Genomic DNA, 20,077 nt, shown 5'->3' with positions numbered 1-20,077 from the left:
CATTTGATAAGGAATTTAAGCTGGTTGCCATCCCTGCCCTGCCACCACTGGGTTCAGCCCCCTCATGCAGATCAGGGCTCCAAAGACTGAGAAATCCCAAGACCCTGTCCTGTAAAGTGTGGTGTGAACGCTGCAGCTCTGTGTCAGGGAATCCAGCTGAGAGCTGTGAGAGCTGCCATGTGTGCAGGGAACGTAAAGTTCCAGGAACAGCTGAGTGGAACCATGGATGTTTAGTCTTTTGAAAAGTTTTTTTGGTTTTAAGTATTTTGAGATTTGTTTGTTTGTTTGTTTTTAAAGAATAATTCGAGTTTTAAACATGACATCTTCAGCCCTTCCCTTCATCTACTTGAATTCAACTTCATCTTCTCTTCATCTGTGTTCCAAGAAAGACACAAGGACTTTGGAAGACTCCATAGTGCAAGGACACAAAATGCCCTGAATGGACCTTCTGTTGCAGAGGAGAAGCCAGAGAAAACGAGGAGAATTTTCACTGTTGGCTATGACTGTCCAGAACCCTCAGGTACAGTGATAACGTGGGATTTCCATGAGAAATAGCAGAATGTTTGAAGTGGGAGGGTGGCTGAGGAACCTAGGGAAGGGGGGGATGCTTCTGGAGGAAGAGGGCTGCAATTCCCGTTTGGCACAAAGTTCATTTGATGGGTCACTACACTTTATAAACTCTGTGTACGTTTCTTTTATTAGAGGGGCAAGGCTTGAGCCAGAATTTTCACCTGTTGCCTTTTGCTATTAGTTTGGTCCTGTTGGATGGGAGAACTGGTTTCTGGCGAACGCAGTAGAACAAAACGGTTGCCACGGATTTATTTTAAACACATGTTTCATCACATTGTGATTTAAACAATTTAGTATGGTGCAGAGGCCACACAACTTGTCTAAAACAACTCTCCAGTTACTTTTTATATAAGGCCAGAGGAAAAGATGTCCGATCCGTGTTCGCCGCATCCCGTTTCCAGCGGTGCCGGCAGCGATGCTCAGGCGGACAGAGCCCGCGGTCCGTGCCGCGTTCCGGGCGCGGGGACCCGCGGCGGCCGCTGCCGCTCCCCCGAGATGGCGGTCCCGGCGCAGGGAGCGGCCCCCGGCGCGGCGCGGGGGCGGGCGGGGGCGGGGCGCGGCGGGGGCAGCCCGGTGCCGGCGGGGAGCCCGTCCCCGGCGTGCTGGGCTCGGCCGCCTGCGCTGGGCTCGGCCGCCTGCGCTGGGCTCCGCCGCCTGCGCTGGGCTCCGCCGCCTGCGCTGCTCCCCGCTCGCCCGAGCAGCCAGCGCCGCTGCGCAGCTCCCGCCGAGCGGCCGGGACGGGACGTGTCGGGAGCTCGGCGGCGCTCGGGGCTTGCGAGGCGAGGCGAGGCGAGGCTGGACGGCCGGGGCAGGGGCCGAGGCCGCCCGGCGCTGGCGGCGGGGGGCGGCGGGGGCCCGGCGCGGCGCGGTGCCGCCGGGGCCCGGCGCATGGCGGCGGCCGGGGGCATCGCCACGCTGCCCGACGACGGCGGCAGCGGCGCCTTTCCCCCGGGCCACTTCAAGGACCCCAAGCGCCTGTACTGCAAGAACGGCGGCTTTTTCCTGCGCATCAACCCCGACGGGAAGGTGGACGGCGTCCGCGAGAAGAGCGACCCGCACAGTGAGTGTGCCGGGACCACCGGGGTGGGCGGGCGGCTCCTCGCCCGGCAGCGGGGCTGCAGCGGGGCCGCTCCTCGGCCGTCTCGCCTTGCCAAAGCTTCGGCAGCGAGCCGTGCTCGGAAAGCGCCCGTCAATGCGCCGAATGTTCCTGTGCGAACAACCGCGAGTAAGCCCGCGGCGTTAATTCATACCGAGGGAATTCACGTCCCGTAGCTGCTGGTCTCGCACCGGCACCCGCGGCATGTCCCGGGGCAAAGCCTCGCTGGCGGCTCCGCGCTCAACCTGCTGGGAACAGCTCGTCAGGTGCACAGGGGTTTGGTTACGGGCTTTTAGGGGTCTCGAGTTTGTTTGCGTGGCCCTTACAGGGGTCTAATGACGGCTCTACACGGCGGCGGTGAATGCGTCGGAGGCATCAAGGTAGAGTGGAGGTTGTTCTTTTTCCCAGTGCGAGTAGCTGCTCATGAGTTAGAAGCACTTTTTGGCACACAGGTGCTCTTTAAAACAGAAGGCTGAATCTGGCCAAGGAAGCGGGGTTTATAACAAACTGCGGTCAGAACACCTTTTTTGGCTTAAAATGTTACATGTTGCATTTAAAAAAAAAATAATGATGGTTTAGATACATATAAAATTTATGGATTCCAGCAGCAGCAGGAGGTTGTCCCTCCAATACCTGATCTTTTGAAGGGAGGGAAAGGCTCCTGGGCTGGGAACATAGCCCATAGACTGAGTGATCACAGGCTTGCAGGGAGTGTGTGACAGGTTGCTGCTACCAACATAGGCTGCTTTTTGTCCCACAAACAAAATGCCTTCTGCAGAGCTCAGGACATTTTGGAAGTATTCATCATGGACGTTTTGTGGATGTAGTGGTGAGTTTTTGATGTGCCTGTGAGGCATTTCCTTCAGTGCAGGTACAGGGAATTGCTGCGTAGCTGTCAGATGGTCCCAGTGGTTGGAGGGAATTTGGCATGAGGAGCAGGTGAAATGCCTTAACTGGGATTCTTCATCTGCTTTGCACCTGTGCTGAGTGATGGATGCAGGGACTGGGCTAAACTCAGGGACTAGGAGGAAAAGGAAGTGAGGAGACAGACCAAAGATTCTTAATATTAGTTTCCACTTTGGACATTAGCCTTTTGCAAAACAATCAGTTTACCCAACAATTCCAAAGCAGTCTTGAAACAGGAATCTTGTAACAGTTCATCAGACATGTCACCTCACCCTAGAAGTAGGTATGGAAATGTGCTGGAAATCTGGAAAGGGAGGTGATGTTGAATGGAGTATGTACAAGGCTGAAGCCGAGTCCAAGACATTGCCATGGCTGTTGGGCTCTTGCCTCATTCCCTATCTTTGCTTTTGAAAAGTGCAGGTAGTGGTATGTGTTGTTGTGTGCCCACTTGGCTGGGCCAGGCTGCTGTGAGGGGAGGTGGTATTTACCACTGCTGTCTTTTTCATCATAGAGACCCCCCATATTAATTTCTTCCCCTCTGCCTTTTTTATTATTCTCTCAGGAAAACTATTACTAGTTTTTCATTCCTGAGTCCATCAATTGTGTGTTTTCTCTTCCTGTTGAGCCTTATCAATACTAGAATTTTCAACTGACATCTTGTGCTTTCCTGCTTTTCTAGTAGTGAATTCTCTCCTTTTCTCATTATCAGACAGCTCTTGGCTTGTTGCTTTTTCTTCCTCTTTTTTTTTTTTTTCCCTGGAAGAGCATAGTTCTAAGAAGCAGAGAATAATCAGTGCTTGAAGCATCAGCGAGGTTCATTGCTGGGGCATTGCGTGGTTCACATCCTCAGCATCCTTGCTGTAAATACGTCATTCCACACGACTCTGCTCAACTCTGACCTGGTGATTGCTGCTCTGTGGAAGTCCCTGTGAAATCTCGTGGTATTCCTGGCATGGCAGAGGGCAATAAATCTTGAACAACGTGAGAGGACTTTAAAAAAGAAATTAGCAATGAAAATACACACCTCGAGTAATTCAGGGTGATTTTCTTAGTTTAGCAAAAGGTTTTGTAAGGTGTTTTTGAGAAAAGAAATGCAGTGTCTACACAATTGGGTTTAAAAATAATTAAAGGCCAGTTAGTAGAGATACTTGTAGTTGCTGCTATTCTTAGGAATTAATTATACAAAATAACATTTCAGTAGCACATCATCCTTCTTACTTATAAAGGAAGTTCTTATTTTAGAAGGCAAGTTACTGTCTCCTTACATTTCAGACGAAGATTTTAATAGTATAAACCAATTTCCATGATCCATATTCCTTTTAGCTTCCCTCCTCCTGTCTCTATTCGAAATATACATCTGCTTTATGTCATGGCCCTGTTTTAGACTCACCCCACTCACCTTCATTTATTCATAATTGTGTCGTTAATAAAATGAAGAATGGAAGTTGATGTCCTGCGTGCTGGAGGATTGGGATCATATGATCCCCACAGCTGAAACCCGGGACAGGGCGTCTTCCATGGCTGTTATTGCCACATCTGACGTGTGTGCTGCCGTGGCTCCAGTGAAGTGCCCCTTTGGGCACACTCTGGAGACTCTGTCCAGAGGGTTTTCCCTTGAAGAGGTACTTTCAGACAAACAAGAAACAGGAGGCGCTTTCTGAGAGTTTTGTTGTCTAACGCAAAACAAAAAACGTGGCTGGGTTGTTGTTGTTGTTGATCAACAACTGTTTATTTATGCCCTGGAAAACATACAAAGGACGCAGTGTTTTTGGAAAGGCTTTTAGAAACTTTCCAGAGGTGTTTCCCTCAAAGAGGCTACAGTGCCCGTGAGGGGGAAAAGCCTGGAGAATGGAAAGGGAACACTTATCCATACATTTAGAACATGTCTAGTAGCACAGCTGGTTCCTTTCAGAGTTTCCCTAAATGAGGAATGGTTGGCATTTATGTATTTCCATAATTTCTTAAGCAGCTTTGTTTCATGATGAGCATAACCCAAGACAGTATCCAAGTCATCCCGAGCCATTCTTGTCCACTCCTTAATGAGGTGACAAGGCTCCAGCCTCTCACTTGGAAAGGCTTCAGCTGTGTGAGCTCAGTCAACCCTGCAGATGGATGAAATACCTTCTTCCTGCTCAGTACCTCTTTCCTCTGCCATAAATATCTGAAGAAAATGTAAAATAGGGTAATACTGGTCCAGGAAAATTTCTTAAGAAGGTTCCTTTCATAAATAGTTGTTAATATTAGGATTTTGACTTGTGTCTTTCACAACATTTAAACGGTTATTCTCTAAATGTTTTGGAAGGGCTCTGCTGAAGTATAAACTGACTTCTAGAGCAGCTCAGTGAAGGTAATGGAAATCTGATCACCGATCATGCCATGGGAGAAAACTCATGGCAATCCTCAAGTTGAGCAAATGTCAGGAAGTGTTCTCCTATGAAGGTTCAGGACCTAGTGTTTAGCTTTTATAGGTGCATAAGTTGTTTGGGAGTTGGAATATCTCCTTTCCCATTTTGATGTTCCACAGATGTAGCAGGAGCTGTTGACAGGGCAACAAATCTGTTCCAAATCTTAGCACTAAGTGAGAGGTGACTCTTTTAAAAAAACCCTGCCCCTAAATGTTCAAATGCATTGTTTCTACCCAAGTCCTTCTGGAAACAGACTCTTTTTGCATTTCTTTTGATCTGCTGAACAGACCTTGACTGCCTTGCCAAGTACTCTGTGGCATAGCACAGAAATTCCTCCTGGTTCCTGGATGTAGCTGGCTTTAGGGGATGAGGTAGCAGAAGATCCCCTGTGTGAAAAAGTTAGGAATATGCTTCCTTTGCTTCTTCTGTCATAGAAATACCATCATGCTCCTGCTCAGGGGAGGATACCTTCTCATCTCTCACTGTGTTTGCTACTCCTCAATCCCAGTTCCTAATGAGTCTTGCCCACCCTGGAGCTGTGTGATCCAGTAGCAGGTACGCTCCAAAGGCGTACCAAGGCAACATGAGATGTCTCTGTCCTGTCCCTCCCAGCTGTTTTCTGCCCAGTTTGGACAGAAACACCCACAGGTACACTAGAGGGCAGGATTTAGCCCTTAAATTGTCCCTCTCAGGAAATCAGGAGCACTTTTAGGTACTTACATAGTCTAGTTTGGGAAAATGATAATCCAACTCCTGTTAGCCGCTGTACTCCCAGAGCTGTAAAAGACAAATACAGGTAACATTTTGTGAGATCAGGTGGCAGCTGCTGGTTTTCATTTGGTTCATAAATGCTTGAAATTTGTGCAGCTGAATCTAAGAAAAAGTTTATCTGTTGTGAGGTCATATTTAAAAGCATTTTACAGAAAGTAAATTATGTTAGTAATTCAACCTGATTTTTAAATCATAGTCTTTTCAGTGACCTTTTTTTCTGTAAGCTTTCCCCAGCCCCCCTGGGTTACAGGTAAGGCAGGCAGTTCTAGCAATTATTTGATCATTATGGTTTTTAGCACTCTTGGGACCATTGCCCTGGGATCATTGGCCATCTGTTCCAGGATACTTGCAAGGTGATGGATTGTGCTGAACTGGTTCACAACCCTGGAATTAATGGTGCTTTTGACTGTTCGTGACAGTGTGTTTAGTGTGATTATCTAATAAAACCAAACCAGATCCAATGGAGCCCAGAGAATGCTCAAGTTACTGTTGCTGAAGACCATGCGTAAGTGTATTACATCTGTATATGAATATCTATACCAGGTGATATCTGAAATGTTTACGGCATGATTTTTGAAGCCTCAAAGTTAGTAATGGGATACTGTTTCCATCCTGATGGAGAATTAATAGCCTTTGCTTTTGTTAGCACCTGTTTAAGACTATGTATTTCGAAATACAGCAGCTCTCTCACCCTTCATCGTTTTCAGTTGTGTTTGGTGGCAATATGCAGGCCAACTATTTTGCCTGTCTGCCTCTTCTGCTGCCTCCAGACTTGTCAGTAAAAATATTAAAAGGGCAACTCTCTGGAGTGCTGGTGGCATTTTAGGGTTATTATCTTACGTAGTTTTTTGTTTGTTCAGGGTAGGGCCAGATTTTGATTGGAGCTCGATAGGATCGGCCGAGAATACAAATGAGATGATGTCTGCACAGTTGGGTGGAGGTCGTCCTGCAGGAGCTGTCATGGTGCAGTGCTGCTGGAGTGACCCTGGGTGAGCCTGTCACTCATCTTTGACTTTCAGAGCTTGAAACCACATTGACTGAGTGATTCAAAGGAGAAGGAGACTCAGGGTACTGGGAAAGGGCAGAGTAGGGCCCAGACTCCATGGCCATGTGCAGTGCCAGTGTGGTGAAATTCTGCTCTTGTGCTGCAGAGCTCGGTGGTTTGTTACCTTCTGACAGGATTTCAGCAGATCTCATACAACCACAATCATTACGATTCCTGGAACATGCAAATCACAAAATCCTGGTAGCCGTGGCTGTAGAATCCTGCGTGGTGGTGTTTTGTAAGAGCAAGGAGAGATGTGAGCTGTGATACGGCTTGAAAATATGTGTAGTGTGTTCCTTGATTGTTTCCTTTCTGCGCTCTGGCTGCCCACAATGCCTGATGCACACCTACCCCATATCCCCAGACACTGTGCCATTCTGTGGGGATGTAGCTTTGAGGTTATTTTTGGTGTTAAAGGATGTCCTTAACATACTCAAGCGTGCAGTTACCACAGCGTCTCGATCTGCGCTTGGGGGAAGGTCTGTAGCACCTCGGGACTGGCATCAATTTTTTGGTATCTTTTCTTGGTACTTCTGGGTACTGGGGTAAAAATCTTGACGTCTTTATTTTTGACCACATATCCATAAACGAGATGCCAAGAAAAGTGCCAGAGCTGGTGCAAGGGAGGTGGTAGAAGTGAGAGGCTGGGAGTGGGGAATGGAGGAACACAGAGTGCCCCTCTCTGGTGGCAGCTGATTGTCACTGCCTGTCCTCTGATGCCATGTCCTGAACCATCTCGGCTGTTAAAACACAGGACAGGATACAGTGTCTTCCCAGATGGATGTCTTGAAGAACATGGACAGAGTCTAGGCAGTTGTAACCTATGTTACATTTCAGGTTAGAATAGGAATTTTGGGACTGTACTACAAAGAATGTTCAGACAGTCCCACAACTCTTAGAAGACCAATGGAGAGACTGACATTCCTGGGTGTAGGGAAGCACACGTGTGGAGAGGTTGTGTGCAGCTGCTCTGTGGGACCTGCGGGAACAAAGGTGGATACAAAACCAGGAGCACGTGCTAGTGTGGAGAAGCAGCCACAATGTAGGGGCTGTCACCTCTGTGTAGAAGTCTTTTAGGGAATCCTGCTGCACAGACTTGTTGGGCTGAGCAGTTCCTGGGAAATACTGTGTGGATTCAGTCCCTTGGGTTTCTCCACCTGTAATGGAGCAGTTGGGATGAACAGCTGAACGTGCTCCTGGCCATTTGTCAGAGTACGTAAATAGGAAGGATTCATTTTGTGGTTTTGCAGATGTTTACAGACTCACTGTGGATGTTTGGCTGACAGCAATGTTGTTCATTCAGGAAAACAGAGGAAGAAAATGGACAATGCTTACGTCCTTAGAAATGAAGGAATTCCTCAAAGCTGAAGAGGTGCACAGAACTGCCTCATGTTGCCAGATGTTATTTATTTCAGTCCCAACCTTCCACTTGCTTTGCAGCTTCAAGCAATAGCCTTTTCCAGAGCACTTTCCTGTGCTAGAGCAAGTGCCAGCAGTAGTAAGGTGTTTTCCAGTGATCAGGCTCTAGTCCCATGGATCAGTACTGTCAGTGTGATATTTTATTAGGAGCAAATGCTGTTAGGAGTGGGGTGCTTGGCTGCTGCTTTTCTGTGCTGTCAGGTGAGACAGTGTGATGGCCAGTGCTTGTAGCTGGTGTACTGCAGGAGACGTCAGGAGCAGTGTGGACATTGAAACCTACATCTAAACCAGGATATGGGCACTAGCAGTGGTCAGGATGAAGCAGCAGGGAGTTCTTCCAGGTAGGTTCTTCCAAGCTGCAGATTCCAAGGTCCCTCTTTTGTTGTCAGGAAAGTGTCACGTCCCTTCTTAGTATGGTTCAAGTGTACTCAGAATAAAAGTGAGGAGTGCTACCCAAATATGCACCGCGTGTTTTATTTTCAGTTAAGGAATTTGGTTTCTTGCAAAGAAAACTCTTTACTCAAGCGGGGCTGCATTCAGAAGCAAATGAGAGCCTTTTTGTGAAGACTGGGATTCATTCCTGTGCTGGGTGAGCAGTGAGCGACAGCTCTTGTCCTTCACTGCAGCTCATGCTGTTCCCCTGTGGATGCTTTATTTAAAGGTCAGCACGGGGTGGTTACAGCTTGATGGAAGGGGATGAAATAGGACAATGAAGTAAGAGTCCGAGCTTATTGTGGCATTTGCACTGTCCTTGCAATAAAGGACAAAGGCACCAGTGCTGTACTTTATGTGCATGTGTATGGCTTTTAATTTTTTTTTTTATACCTTTTGCAAAAAATATTTACCAAAGTCTTAATGATCAGTTCAGTTTCATTGGTACTGGAGATGGGGGAAGTAGAAACCCAGCACAATCGCTGTCTCAACCTTTTAGGCAGGTTAAGAGCAATTGGCTCTAAAAGGCAGCTCAATTCACAGGAACTCCTCTGTATGGGATTGTTCCTTTTTCCTCCCCCTGTCTGCTGTGCCATCTCTCTGGACCCTGGGTGCCTGACAGAGTTCCTCTTTCACCACTGTGCTCCAGACTCTCTGAAGTCCAGCTTACTGATTCTTCTTGGCATTCCTAAAATCCAGCTTTTCCTTTCCAACTGTGACACTGAGGCTTATTGAGCCTATGGGTCGCCAGTGTCTCACCACTGCTCTGGTAGCCTTTGCCTTTCATCTCATGTGTTACTGCTCCGACATAAGTCACAGCCCTGAAAAACTGTGTATTACTGAGGAGTTGTGTCTACGTGGAGGAGGAACACAACAAAATACCTTCTAAAAATTACACATTTTACCTTTTCTGTTTTCTGAAATGCTGTTCCTGAGTTTGCCTTGGGTTATCCCTGGTTTTATGTGTTTGTTTTGCTGCAAGTGACAAACAGGTCACAGTTACAAGGAGACGAGTGAATGCACAGTAAACATAAAGCTGAATTTCTGCAAGTTCCATACATGTCTTTTGACATGGCTATGTTGGCTGAACCGTTGCACCAGCTTTGTTCTGACGGTGAACACCCAAAAGTGGTTATTCTGTGATTTACTTCAGTCAATAATAAAAGTGAAAGCAGATGAAGCAACATGAGGGATACCTTACCCTTGCTAAGAAAAGCCCTTTTGGAGCAGTCCTAAAAGAACTACATGTGAACAGGCATGTATTATTCTTTTGATAAGGAAACCCTGAAACATTTTCCTAAGTCAAGAATATGGGGTGAAAATAATGGTAATTTGGAGACTAAGCTTTATTACTAATACCTAGTAACGAATGAAGTTCTTCTCTGGTAAAGTAAGGAAGTTTTTCTGTTCGCTTATGCCCTCTTGATTTCCAAAGATGCATCAGTTCATTTGCAATGCCAAGGAGTCAGCAAACAGTGCGACAGAAGGCATTTAGAGGGGTTTTACATGATAGTGACTTGGAGTTTCTGGTGTACAATAGATATCCTTTCGTAATGTGAAGCAATTGCCGTTTACTTTACTCGGCAGCACAAAATGCCCAAGTTGTGCTTTGTAAGCAGAATCCAAACTTTAGATTTGCTTTTGCATGACATTTTTACTTTTAAAGGGCTTGATTTGGTTTGATCAACCAGATTATGCAAGCTGTGAGAAGTGGAGAAGTGTGGCCATGTGTGTTTTACATGTGGGCACACAGGCAAGGAGCACAGTGTCACACTGGTGCCAGAAGTGCTGCACAATTCTGAAATTACTGTTCTGCAGGATGACTTTTCTGTCTTTCATATGAAATTTATACGGAGCACCAGAGAATGCTGTGTATTTGGTAATCAGTGTTTTCATGGAGAGGATTCCCAGTGCCACAGGTGCCTGTTAGGTAGAGCTGGGTATTTGTAGGAATTGAGGTCAAGATATAAATCAGAATAGGTGGAGAATCTGAATAGGGAAATAATTTCCATTGTACTCAGTATCTGTACTACTTAAAAAGGTGAAAACTTTTAAAATCTTCGAATGTCCATGTTAATGTGGTTGATTAAGATAGTGGGTGGATGCTTAAACAGTTACACAAGTTTTACTTTAAGCCTTGGTTTACTCTTAAGTGTAACCGGAACTTCCTGAAGTGTTTGTGTTTCAGGAGTGTATATTTTTGTTGTAGATGTTTACATTTTGGAGACCTTGGGTCTGTCTGTGAGTGGTTTTATGCCTCTGGCTGGCAAAAAGGAAAAAGATACACTTAGAATGTTGTCATGCAAAAGCAAAGAAATGTGCCTTTGTATGGGAGCTTGACTCACTGTTTCTCGCTGTGACACTCCATTGGCTTGATTGTTTTTGTTGCAATGGTTTGGTTTATTAGCAGCCCACCTCTCCTGCTAAGGTTCGCTAGTTGTTTCTCCTCTCCCGGCCTCAGATGTGTTCCAGGTTTTAGGCAGTGTGTGCATCAGTGACTCTGGCAGTGGCTCAGTTTTACCATGAGCATATGAAAGCGAGCAAGTTATTCTCTTCTTCATGGCCTGAAGACTTGGGGATGCCTTGAATGTCAGCACTTATCAAATAGCAGAGTTAGATTGCTAATTGTGTCTTTGAGAAAGAGATATCAGAAACTGATATGGGGCAGATGGACACAAAGATACTTGTAATTCCTAGAGAAAGTTACAGTAGGCATCACCACACCGGGGTTTGGATCTGATCCAGCAGGCAGGAAATGCCAGAAGGGGGGTGTTAATATATGTGTGTTTGTAAATGCATGTGTAGCTTTGAACCAGCCCCTGCTGCTTTGGGAGGGTTTGTCATGGTAGGTGTGGAGCAAGTACGTCCAACTCCTTGTTTTGCTTGGACACCTGGCTGGGAATAGATGTTGCCCCTGAGCATGAAGGAATGGCCAACTTCAGCCACAGAGGATGGCGGAGTGGGAATTTGGTTGTAGGGTGTTGCATTTAGCGAAATGTTGTTGAGTCTTACTTTTCCTCTCTTTTTTTTGTGAACTTCCTTGCATTTCTCCCTTTGGAGCTCTGGCTCACCTCTGCAGTGAGACTGCAGAATAGCTGCTTTGTGTGTTCCTGTGGGCACAGAGCGTGGGGGAGGATGGGCAAAGGGAGCTGGCGCAGCAGCTTCACCACACTGTCACTCGGGGGCCTCGTGGAAGGATTTTCCTTACAGGGCCTCTGCAAATATGTTGGAGATGGGCCCTGAGCCTTTGGCTGGGGCTGAGCTTTTCCACAGCAGACTGTAGTAACACTAGTCATTGATCCAGAGACGTGCAGCCTGGGATCTTTGGGGGGTACAGAAACTCTCCCTTCTCGTAAACTGAGTGAGAGATGTTTTGCTTTTTTTTTCCCAATAAAGCAGCTGCATGTTGGTGAAAACAGGGGTTGAAGTAGTACCAAATTTGTTCTCTCTCCCCAGGCAGGGAGCTGCTCCCTTAGCTGCAGTGTGGCAGGCTGGTTCTCACTGTGAAGTGAAGGAGGCTCTTGAGCAGGAGGCTGGACTAGAGACAGTCCTTCTGACCCGGGTTTTGTGTGATCCTGACACTGGGGCTGGTAGCTTTAGTCTGCACTGGTCTGTGCGTAGGGTGTTTGCTAGAAGGGTTACAGTGAAAATTCAGCTGAGGCTATAATCAGACCTTTATTTGCTGTGTGAATGCATCCAAAGCTGTAAGTTCATAGTTAGTTTTTACTTCAGGGTTTCTCTGATACAGTGGTTAAGGTTTGCACTTTCTTGTGGACGAGTAGGAAAATTAGGGTTTTATTAATCCCTTTGGCTAATACATCTTCAAATTCCACTGTCTTGGGATGTGTGAGTTTGCCTCATGCTCCAGAACAGCGCCCTCCTGCACTGCCCTTACCCTGCCCTATCTTCACTGCTTTTTGCTCTTTTTGTTTGCCTTTTATTTTATCCCTAATGTGCTTCTGTTCCTTTTTCTCCTCCTTGTGACCTTTATTTTCCCTTTTCCTTACTGATCCTGTGGCATTTTCCTGCCTCAGAATATCTTAGCCAATGCAGCTGCTGGGAGTGAAATACCAGCACGTGGCTTTGCTCACAGGGATTGTCCTGGGCGAAGGGACAGATTCCCACTGGGAGTCAAAAGTTAGTACCAGCTCAGCAGTGAGCATCTTCCAGAATTTGCAGCTCTGTTTTTCTGAAGTATTAAGTTGGTAGATTTTGCCCAGGTCTTTGAAATGAACTGATTTTGAAGGAGATTTTTGGCTGAACCCTTTATGGTGCAGAGCAATGAAACTATTTGGGACTGTTTGAGTTGTGCAGTTCCTGGGTCTGAGCCACTCTAAAGATTTGGTTTATTAGAACTGTAAAAGGACCTGAGAGTTTGCATTGTATTTGTGATTTTCCAGTTCTAGTGCTCAGGACAATAGAAGTACTTCTGGAAAATGTTCATGTCTTCTCTATTCTCTGCATTTACTAACAGCTTTCCTGTCTCGATACTTGTCCTTAAAATTATTTTCTCCACTGTGCAAAACTGCCTTGGAAATAATTTTTTGGAGGTAATTTTTAAGAAAACGAGGACGATCCATTTTTAAACAGAAATCTGAAACTGCCAACCACAATGGTATTAAATACCACTTTTCAATATCCATATTCTTAGAAAAGTCTCTCCAGTTGTGAAATAAATGCCCATTCGTAACTGTCTTAAATGCACTGTTTAGTTTAACCTGCAACTTGTACGTCTGTCATGGCCACAAACCCTGTGAAAGAACGTATCCGTGCCTGTTGCAGTGTGGTCCGGCTTCCTTTAGTGCCACAGACTGTGCTGGTTTCAGTGGAAATTCGGGTTGGACTGTCTAGCTTGTGGGGTTTTTTCAGCCAGAACATCAGTGAATACGAATCTCTAATAGAACCCCTGTGTATTGTTGGGAAAAAACATTCCCTCTCTATCCATTTTCATACGACTGCAAGGCAGTGTAGGTTCACTCAGTAGCTACATCACTCAGTTTCTCTGCTGGTGTGAAAGTGCAGATGTACGTCCTGCAATTCATTTCTTCTTCCTCAGGAGAATGAGTCTATTAAGCTTATTATGATAGAACAGAAAGTCTTTCATAGGAGCTGTAAATTTCCTGGGTGCTTTGAGTTGGTTGCATTGTTTTATTTAATAACTTGGTGATGACTTAGCTCCAGTCCTGCGGACGTTTCCTCAGCAGGCGAGCTCTGTTCTCACAACACCAGCAGGCATCGAGCAGAGCCTTGTGCTTGGTGTTCCTCGTGGATTGTAGGGCGTGAATGGGAACAGGGAAATAACTCACTGCTGTGCTAGAGGGGCCCTCAAAGGAGTGCCAGGATATCTGGGAAAATGGACCTTTTTACCCTTGGTTAATGAGCTCTTTTACAACAATCTGCTACTTATTTGGGCTACAAATGTCTTTAATTATTTGACTTTGATGGATGGGGTTTTGAGGTTCAGTTATGCTGAAAACAAGTATTGGGAGTAGATGGGAAATGATGAACCAAGTCTGCACTGTTGCTGTTGGTGACTAAAGGCTGCAAAAGATGCAGATCATCGGTGTTGACTGATATATTTCTCTTACAACCACTTTAGTTGCAATGAGCTAAACCTAAAATTGTTGCTTCTGGTGATGATTATGTGGTCAAAGTGTGTTTGATCAGTAAGGCTATGTTATATCTTGGCATCTCCAGTTCAGTGTAACCCTGTGGCAAATACTCACTGCATTAATAAAGCTGTAAAATAACACTGAAACCTGAAAAACTCACTATACTGTTCTGGCTGTTTGTTCACGTGTTTTGGAGTTGGAGAGGAAAATTCAGTGAAGCTGATTTTCATTTTGGGGCTTTCAGTATTGCAGCTCTTTTCAAACTCAAACAAGAATATCTTGGGGCTTTTTTTTTTCTTTTCACAAGCTTCTCCAAACTATACAAATTTTTACAGGACCTACAAGCCTTTACCAGAAGTTTATTTTTACAGAATTTGAACTTCTGGCCTGGTGTGATGCTGTACGATTTCATGTGCGTTTTTGTCCAGAGAAAGTCACGGAACTTAATAAGTTGATACTGCAGTAATGAATATTAATTTTTAGCTGTTCCACAGCTGTTTCTTGTTAAGTGTGTGGTGAAAGCTGTGTGCTTGGGCACATCTCAAAAGTCCATTTCCCACAGTCCCTGCCCAGAGAACTTTTCTACATTTTTGCTTCCCCAGAGAGTAAGGAGTTACACCGACGTGTTTGGAGCTGTTCACAAGTCTGATTTTGGCCTCGTAACTTGGGAGTGCTGTATTTTGGATACTTGATTCTGAGATTAAATTGGGCCTGACTTTTTACTTTTACCCTGAAAAAGGGTTTGAAGCAATTATCCCAACAGTTTCGCATTCCTTGTATTCCTGGTGCTGCTGGAGCTTTGGTTGGTTTCTTCAGTGTTTTTTTTTTCCCTTTAACAAAAAGACAAATAAGCAACACTCTCTCTCTGAATCTTGAGAGATGCTCCTTCTCCAAAATCTACAGTAACTTCAGGCATTTATTCTGATGGCTGAAAAGCTCAAACTATTTAAAACTGCGTCTCCAAACGGAGTAAAGTATCTGCTGAACAAAAGCACGTGGGTGAAGGAAGCTCTTGTTCAGATGTTGTGTACAACAGGCAAAGGCAGCCAAAGGGGGAAGCTTTCATGTGTTCATCCAAATTACTGGGTTTGATTTGTGGCTACAGAAATCAGTTACAGCTTTGTGTTAATAACTCACAGGTAGTAGCTAAAAGCTGTGTGATAGGACCTTACAGGTTTTCCTTTCTATGAAATCTTTACTTTTCTTTTAATTGATGCAAAACATGTTCCTGCTTTGTATAATGCAGTTTCTTGTGCCTTTGCTGCCTTCTGTACCTACTGCTGCAGTTCTATTTGTTTGTTCCACCCACGTGTTGGATGGATGAGGTAAACTAATGGGTATTTTTCTGTTGGGAACTGCCAGAACCCTTAGGGAGTGATATGAACCTGACTAGTCTCAGTTAGACTCACTGACAGTCTGTCTGTACAGAGCTGTGTGCGTTCAGTGTACGATGCTGTTCTGCAAACATTGAGAGATTCCTCTGGAAAAATTGCCACGGAAACTTTCCATTTTCTGGGAGCAGTTGACCATGCCCTAAGTGGCCCTTCAAGGAGTTTATCGGGTTTTAGGCTGCCTTTATGCAAAACGAAGATGGAGTAACTCAATCTTGCCATTGCCAATTTGAGAGTATCTACTTTCTTCGTGAAAATGGGATCAGAAAGCCAAAGGTTGAAAATTTACTATTTTCATTACAAGCTGAAGCTTTCTGTCATGAAGGGTTTGAAGCAGTGGCTGTCAAATCCTGCAGTCCCATGATGGCTGTGAAACCTTTTTCTTTTTTTTTGTTCTCAGTCAAGCTGCAGCTTCAGGCGGAGGAACGAGGAGTGGTGTCCATCAAAGGTGTCAGTGCCAATCGTTTCCTGGCCATGAAGGAGGATGGCAGATTGCTGGCCTTGGTAAGCAGCACTTTCCTGATGTCTCTGTTTTGCTGTGTCCTGCCCTTGCTCTGTGTGGAGCAGCCTTTCTTCCTGCAGGACTTACTCAGCTGCTTGGTGTGGGATTTATCAGGAGAAATGAGCTCTGCACAGCTTCTGTCAATTCCCTGAAATTGGAATTAGGAGGAGTTGGGTATATATAGCACTATATAGGAGGTGAAAAATTTAACAGGAATGGCTTGTCTGAGAGAGAAAAAATAACAGTGATCAGGAAATTATAAAAACAAAGGAACAATAAAGTGTCTGCCTTTTTACCCTCAGGAGTAATTTTTTCCTCTTTCAACTTACTTTCACATAAAGCAATTTTAAAAGACCTCTTTCAAGTGAAAAGTGAAGCCAGTGTCTTTAAAAAATTACTTTCATGGTACTAATCTGTATAAATTATTTTCTCATTTTCCTCTTTGTAGAGAATCAAGGGGTTTTTTGGCACTTCTACTTCCTAACTAGAAAACTGGCAAGAAAAATATTTTTGCAAATGTTACGATAAAATTTTTAAAGTTATATAAATGTGGGTAGATTAAGCTGTTCTCTAGCGAGACTAGTTTTAGTTTAAACTCTTGTGTGTTTTATTGGTATCAGCTGAATTTTTAACTGTGTTTTAAAGCCAGTGTGCAGCCCATTCTAAGAGTTAACGTCTCTCAGAGCCAGATAACAAATTTTGCTTTAAGAGCTGCAGTTATATTAATTTTGGTTATGAGACCTAGACACTGTCAATCCCTTATCCACATTTATATCCTTCAGTACCTGATGAAGCCCCACTGCAGGACGTCCACCCTACCAGAATTTTGGTTTGCAATAAATAGTCCCTGGCGCTTTGTGCATTCACACAGTCCCATTGAGCCTCTGTGCAAGTCCCCTCCGTGGCTGGGGCTAACAATGTGCATTCCTAACCCTGGCTGAACTGCAGCCAATGAAAGACCCATGCCAGGGGCTGCAGAAATTTTCTGATTCCCCTCCTCTGCCTCCGTGAAATGAGACTGAAAGTAGTTTTACAGGAGCAGGGCTCCCCAGGCTTCTGGCCCCAGGGAGTTTTGTGTGGGTTTGGGAATGCACTTAAAGAACCTGCTTCAAGTTACTCGGATATTGTGTGACAGCTCAGTTGAAGAAAATGTGAGGAGTTGTCCACTGTGCTATTCTTGAGTTCAGTATAATTGGGAATTTCCTGTGGTGCTGGTGCGGTGGCATTCGGCTTCCCATTCTAATTGCACTCCGTACCCTGAGTGATGGGGAATGGTCAGAATAGGGTGTTTAGACCATTTGTAAAATGATAAACACAAACACAGGGGCGTGTTTCTATTTGGGACTTCTGACCTGCTGCTGCAGGGTGAATTTGGTTGTAGAATACGCTTCCCTTGCGGCAGTTTGAGTTGCTTAGTTCCTGTAAGGCAAAGTGCTCCGAAAGTATCATCCACTCACTCAGAACTACTCTCTCAGAATATGTAAAGTTGGGTCACTTTGTGCTTCTCACTTGAGCTTGTAAAACTCTTTTTTTGCTTTGGTGTTGTTTCTGGAAATGGGTATTACTTGTACTGTGTTTTCTGCACACAACTTTGTTGTTATTCATAGGTGGAAACTCTCTACTCTTTAAAGACTTTTTTTCTCCAAGCAGCCTAACAAATGCTGCTGCAATTTCATGGCTGTTTTCTGTAGCACCGGCAATGTTTTTCCATGAGGATTTCTGCGCTGTGACTTCCAACAATCTGTGGCTGGCTGTGCCTTTACCATTTTCTGTCTCTAAACACATTCAAGAAACTGTTTCTGATTGCCAGCGTCTCTTGTTCAGTTAGAGCAGGGCTGTGTTTCACGAGAGCTGCAAAGAGCGTACAGTGGAAATGTCTGTGGTGAACTGCACATGGTGAAACACGGCCGGCATTTCTTTTAAAACATTATGGAACTTTAATTTCTAAACACATGATTTAGTCCTCTAATCTATCAGCCACTCAAGTACTACTCTGTCCTTTTTAATGTCTGGGGTTTTTTAATTACTTTTCAGTGTCCAGGATCAATTTGCATAGTGTCCTTGTTTTACAAATAAATTAACTTTCTCAGCAATATGTCTGCAAATTCTCGTTCAGGCCTGTTTTTCATCTGGTTGAATGTTTTTGTAATTACTTGTTGAGACATGCTGCAGGGTTTGTTGTGAGCTGGGCTTTGCAGGATGATTTATTCCACAGCCCATAGACCGCTACTCACCCTGGTGATCTGCGTGAGGGTGCAGTGGGTTGCATTCTTGTCTGGAAATCTGGATGATGCAGCTTTTAATTGAGCATTTTCATGCTCTTTACTAACAGGCTCAGTCGTGGGGCAGACGTTATCTGTACCACTGGAGGAAATGGCTGGTGGTGAATGCAGATAAGTCAAAACCTCCCCTTGGAAAATGCTCTTTTAAATGAAAATATTTGTGCAGAAATGCATCTGTTCCATCAGATTTTTGATGGAAAAACGGAAACGTTTCCCATCTGATATGGCTTATTTTGACTTTCCAGTTTAATTATAAGAATTAAATACTTTCACTTTATGGAATAAAATGTGATTATCTCATTTAATGAAGAAATCTCCCAAACTTCCCACAAAAGGAAGAATTTTGACTAACTTGTATCTTATGATATATGATTTATTTTTTAAGGATATGACCTGTTCATTCTGTCGTGCTTAAATGGATTCACTGTGATCAGCCAGGCTTTGCCAGACTTCAAGGACTTGACTCGAAGGGAAATTCTTGTCTTTTGAGGTTATGGATTCAAATTGTCCTCAAAGAAAGTTTGTAAGAATAACTTGCATTTTGTTTGAGCAGAGTTCAGGTGTTTCATGAGGTGCTGTGAAAGCTTTTACTTCCAGATCCACACTCTGGATGCAGCGTGGACTGAAGTGCATTTGAAAAGAAAATCCACAGATATCCAGGGTTTTTCCAGGTGCTCAGATTGACAGTGCAGTGGCTGGCATCAGTCACTCTTGCTGGACAGCAGTCCAGCTCCTGAAATGTTGCCTCTGGCAGATGTTAAGGAATACACAGTTCATGAAGCCTGAGCTGTCATTTGTCACCTAAATGGGGTTTATGTAGAAACGTTTACTTTGACAATGTACTGTAGGAAAGCATTGGAGTCACGTATGCTTTGGGGAGAAATAAGGACTTTTCTTTTTTCACCCTTTTTTGATGTGCCTCTGCCTGAATTTCCAGCTTGGGCAATTATACTGAATTGTCTATACTCTGCTTAAAGTTTTTGTTCTTAAAGGCTTCTTTACACATTTTCTGATCAGAACAAAGAATTGCACAGTAAAAGCAAATTAAAAGCTGCTTGATCTGTGTTAAAGACAATAAATGCATCATAGGCAAAAAACCTCTTCTTGCAGGTGTTTTTAACAATATTTTCACAATAAGTATCTTTCTTCAGTCGTGAAACAGTTAATCCCTGTGTCTTAAAACCAAAGGTACTCCTCACATTCTTCCTAAGTTAGTCCCCTGAATGTGAAGAATTGATTTGTGGTGCTACGCTAATAATGCTTTCTCTTTTCCCTTTTAGAAATACGCAACAGAAGAATGTTTCTTTTTTGAGCGTTTGGAATCCAATAACTACAACACTTACCGGTCACGGAAATACTCGGATTGGTACGTGGCACTGAAAAGAACTGGACAGTACAAACCTGGACCAAAAACTGGACCTGGACAGAAAGCTATCCTTTTCCTTCCCATGTCTGCTAAAAGCTGACTTCCATGGCAGATTCTGAGCACCAATGCCACACAGCACTAAAGATGTCCCCTTTCTGGCTCCTCTCTGAAGTAGCCAAATAGAAGCAATTATTTGCTGATATTATAACTACTTTTGCAGATACCAGATTAAACCATGAATTTTTAATACTGTCCTTATATTGCTCTTTAAACCTATTGT

At 44.5% G+C, this 20,077-nt stretch overlaps 1 protein-coding gene across 1 annotated transcript; it reads left to right on the top strand.

Moving 5' to 3' along the window:
- The first annotated feature begins 499 nt into the window (after positions 1 to 499).
- FGF2 (fibroblast growth factor 2) lies at positions 500 to 20,044 on the top strand. Its single transcript, XM_066318465.1, is given in 6 exon segments — positions 500 to 520; positions 924 to 1,122; positions 1,125 to 1,182; positions 1,251 to 1,630; positions 16,048 to 16,151; positions 19,712 to 20,044. Coding segments are annotated over 6 exon segments (948 nt in total). The 3' UTR covers positions 19,898 to 20,044.
- The last annotated feature ends 33 nt before the right edge of the window (positions 20,045 to 20,077 follow it).

The sequence above is a fragment of the Sylvia atricapilla genome, chromosome 4 (genome assembly GCF_009819655.1).
Source record: "Sylvia atricapilla isolate bSylAtr1 chromosome 4, bSylAtr1.pri, whole genome shotgun sequence".
Classification (NCBI taxonomy): domain Eukaryota; kingdom Metazoa; phylum Chordata; class Aves; order Passeriformes; family Sylviidae; genus Sylvia; species Sylvia atricapilla.
This window is presented reverse-complemented; position numbering and strand designations above follow the sequence as displayed.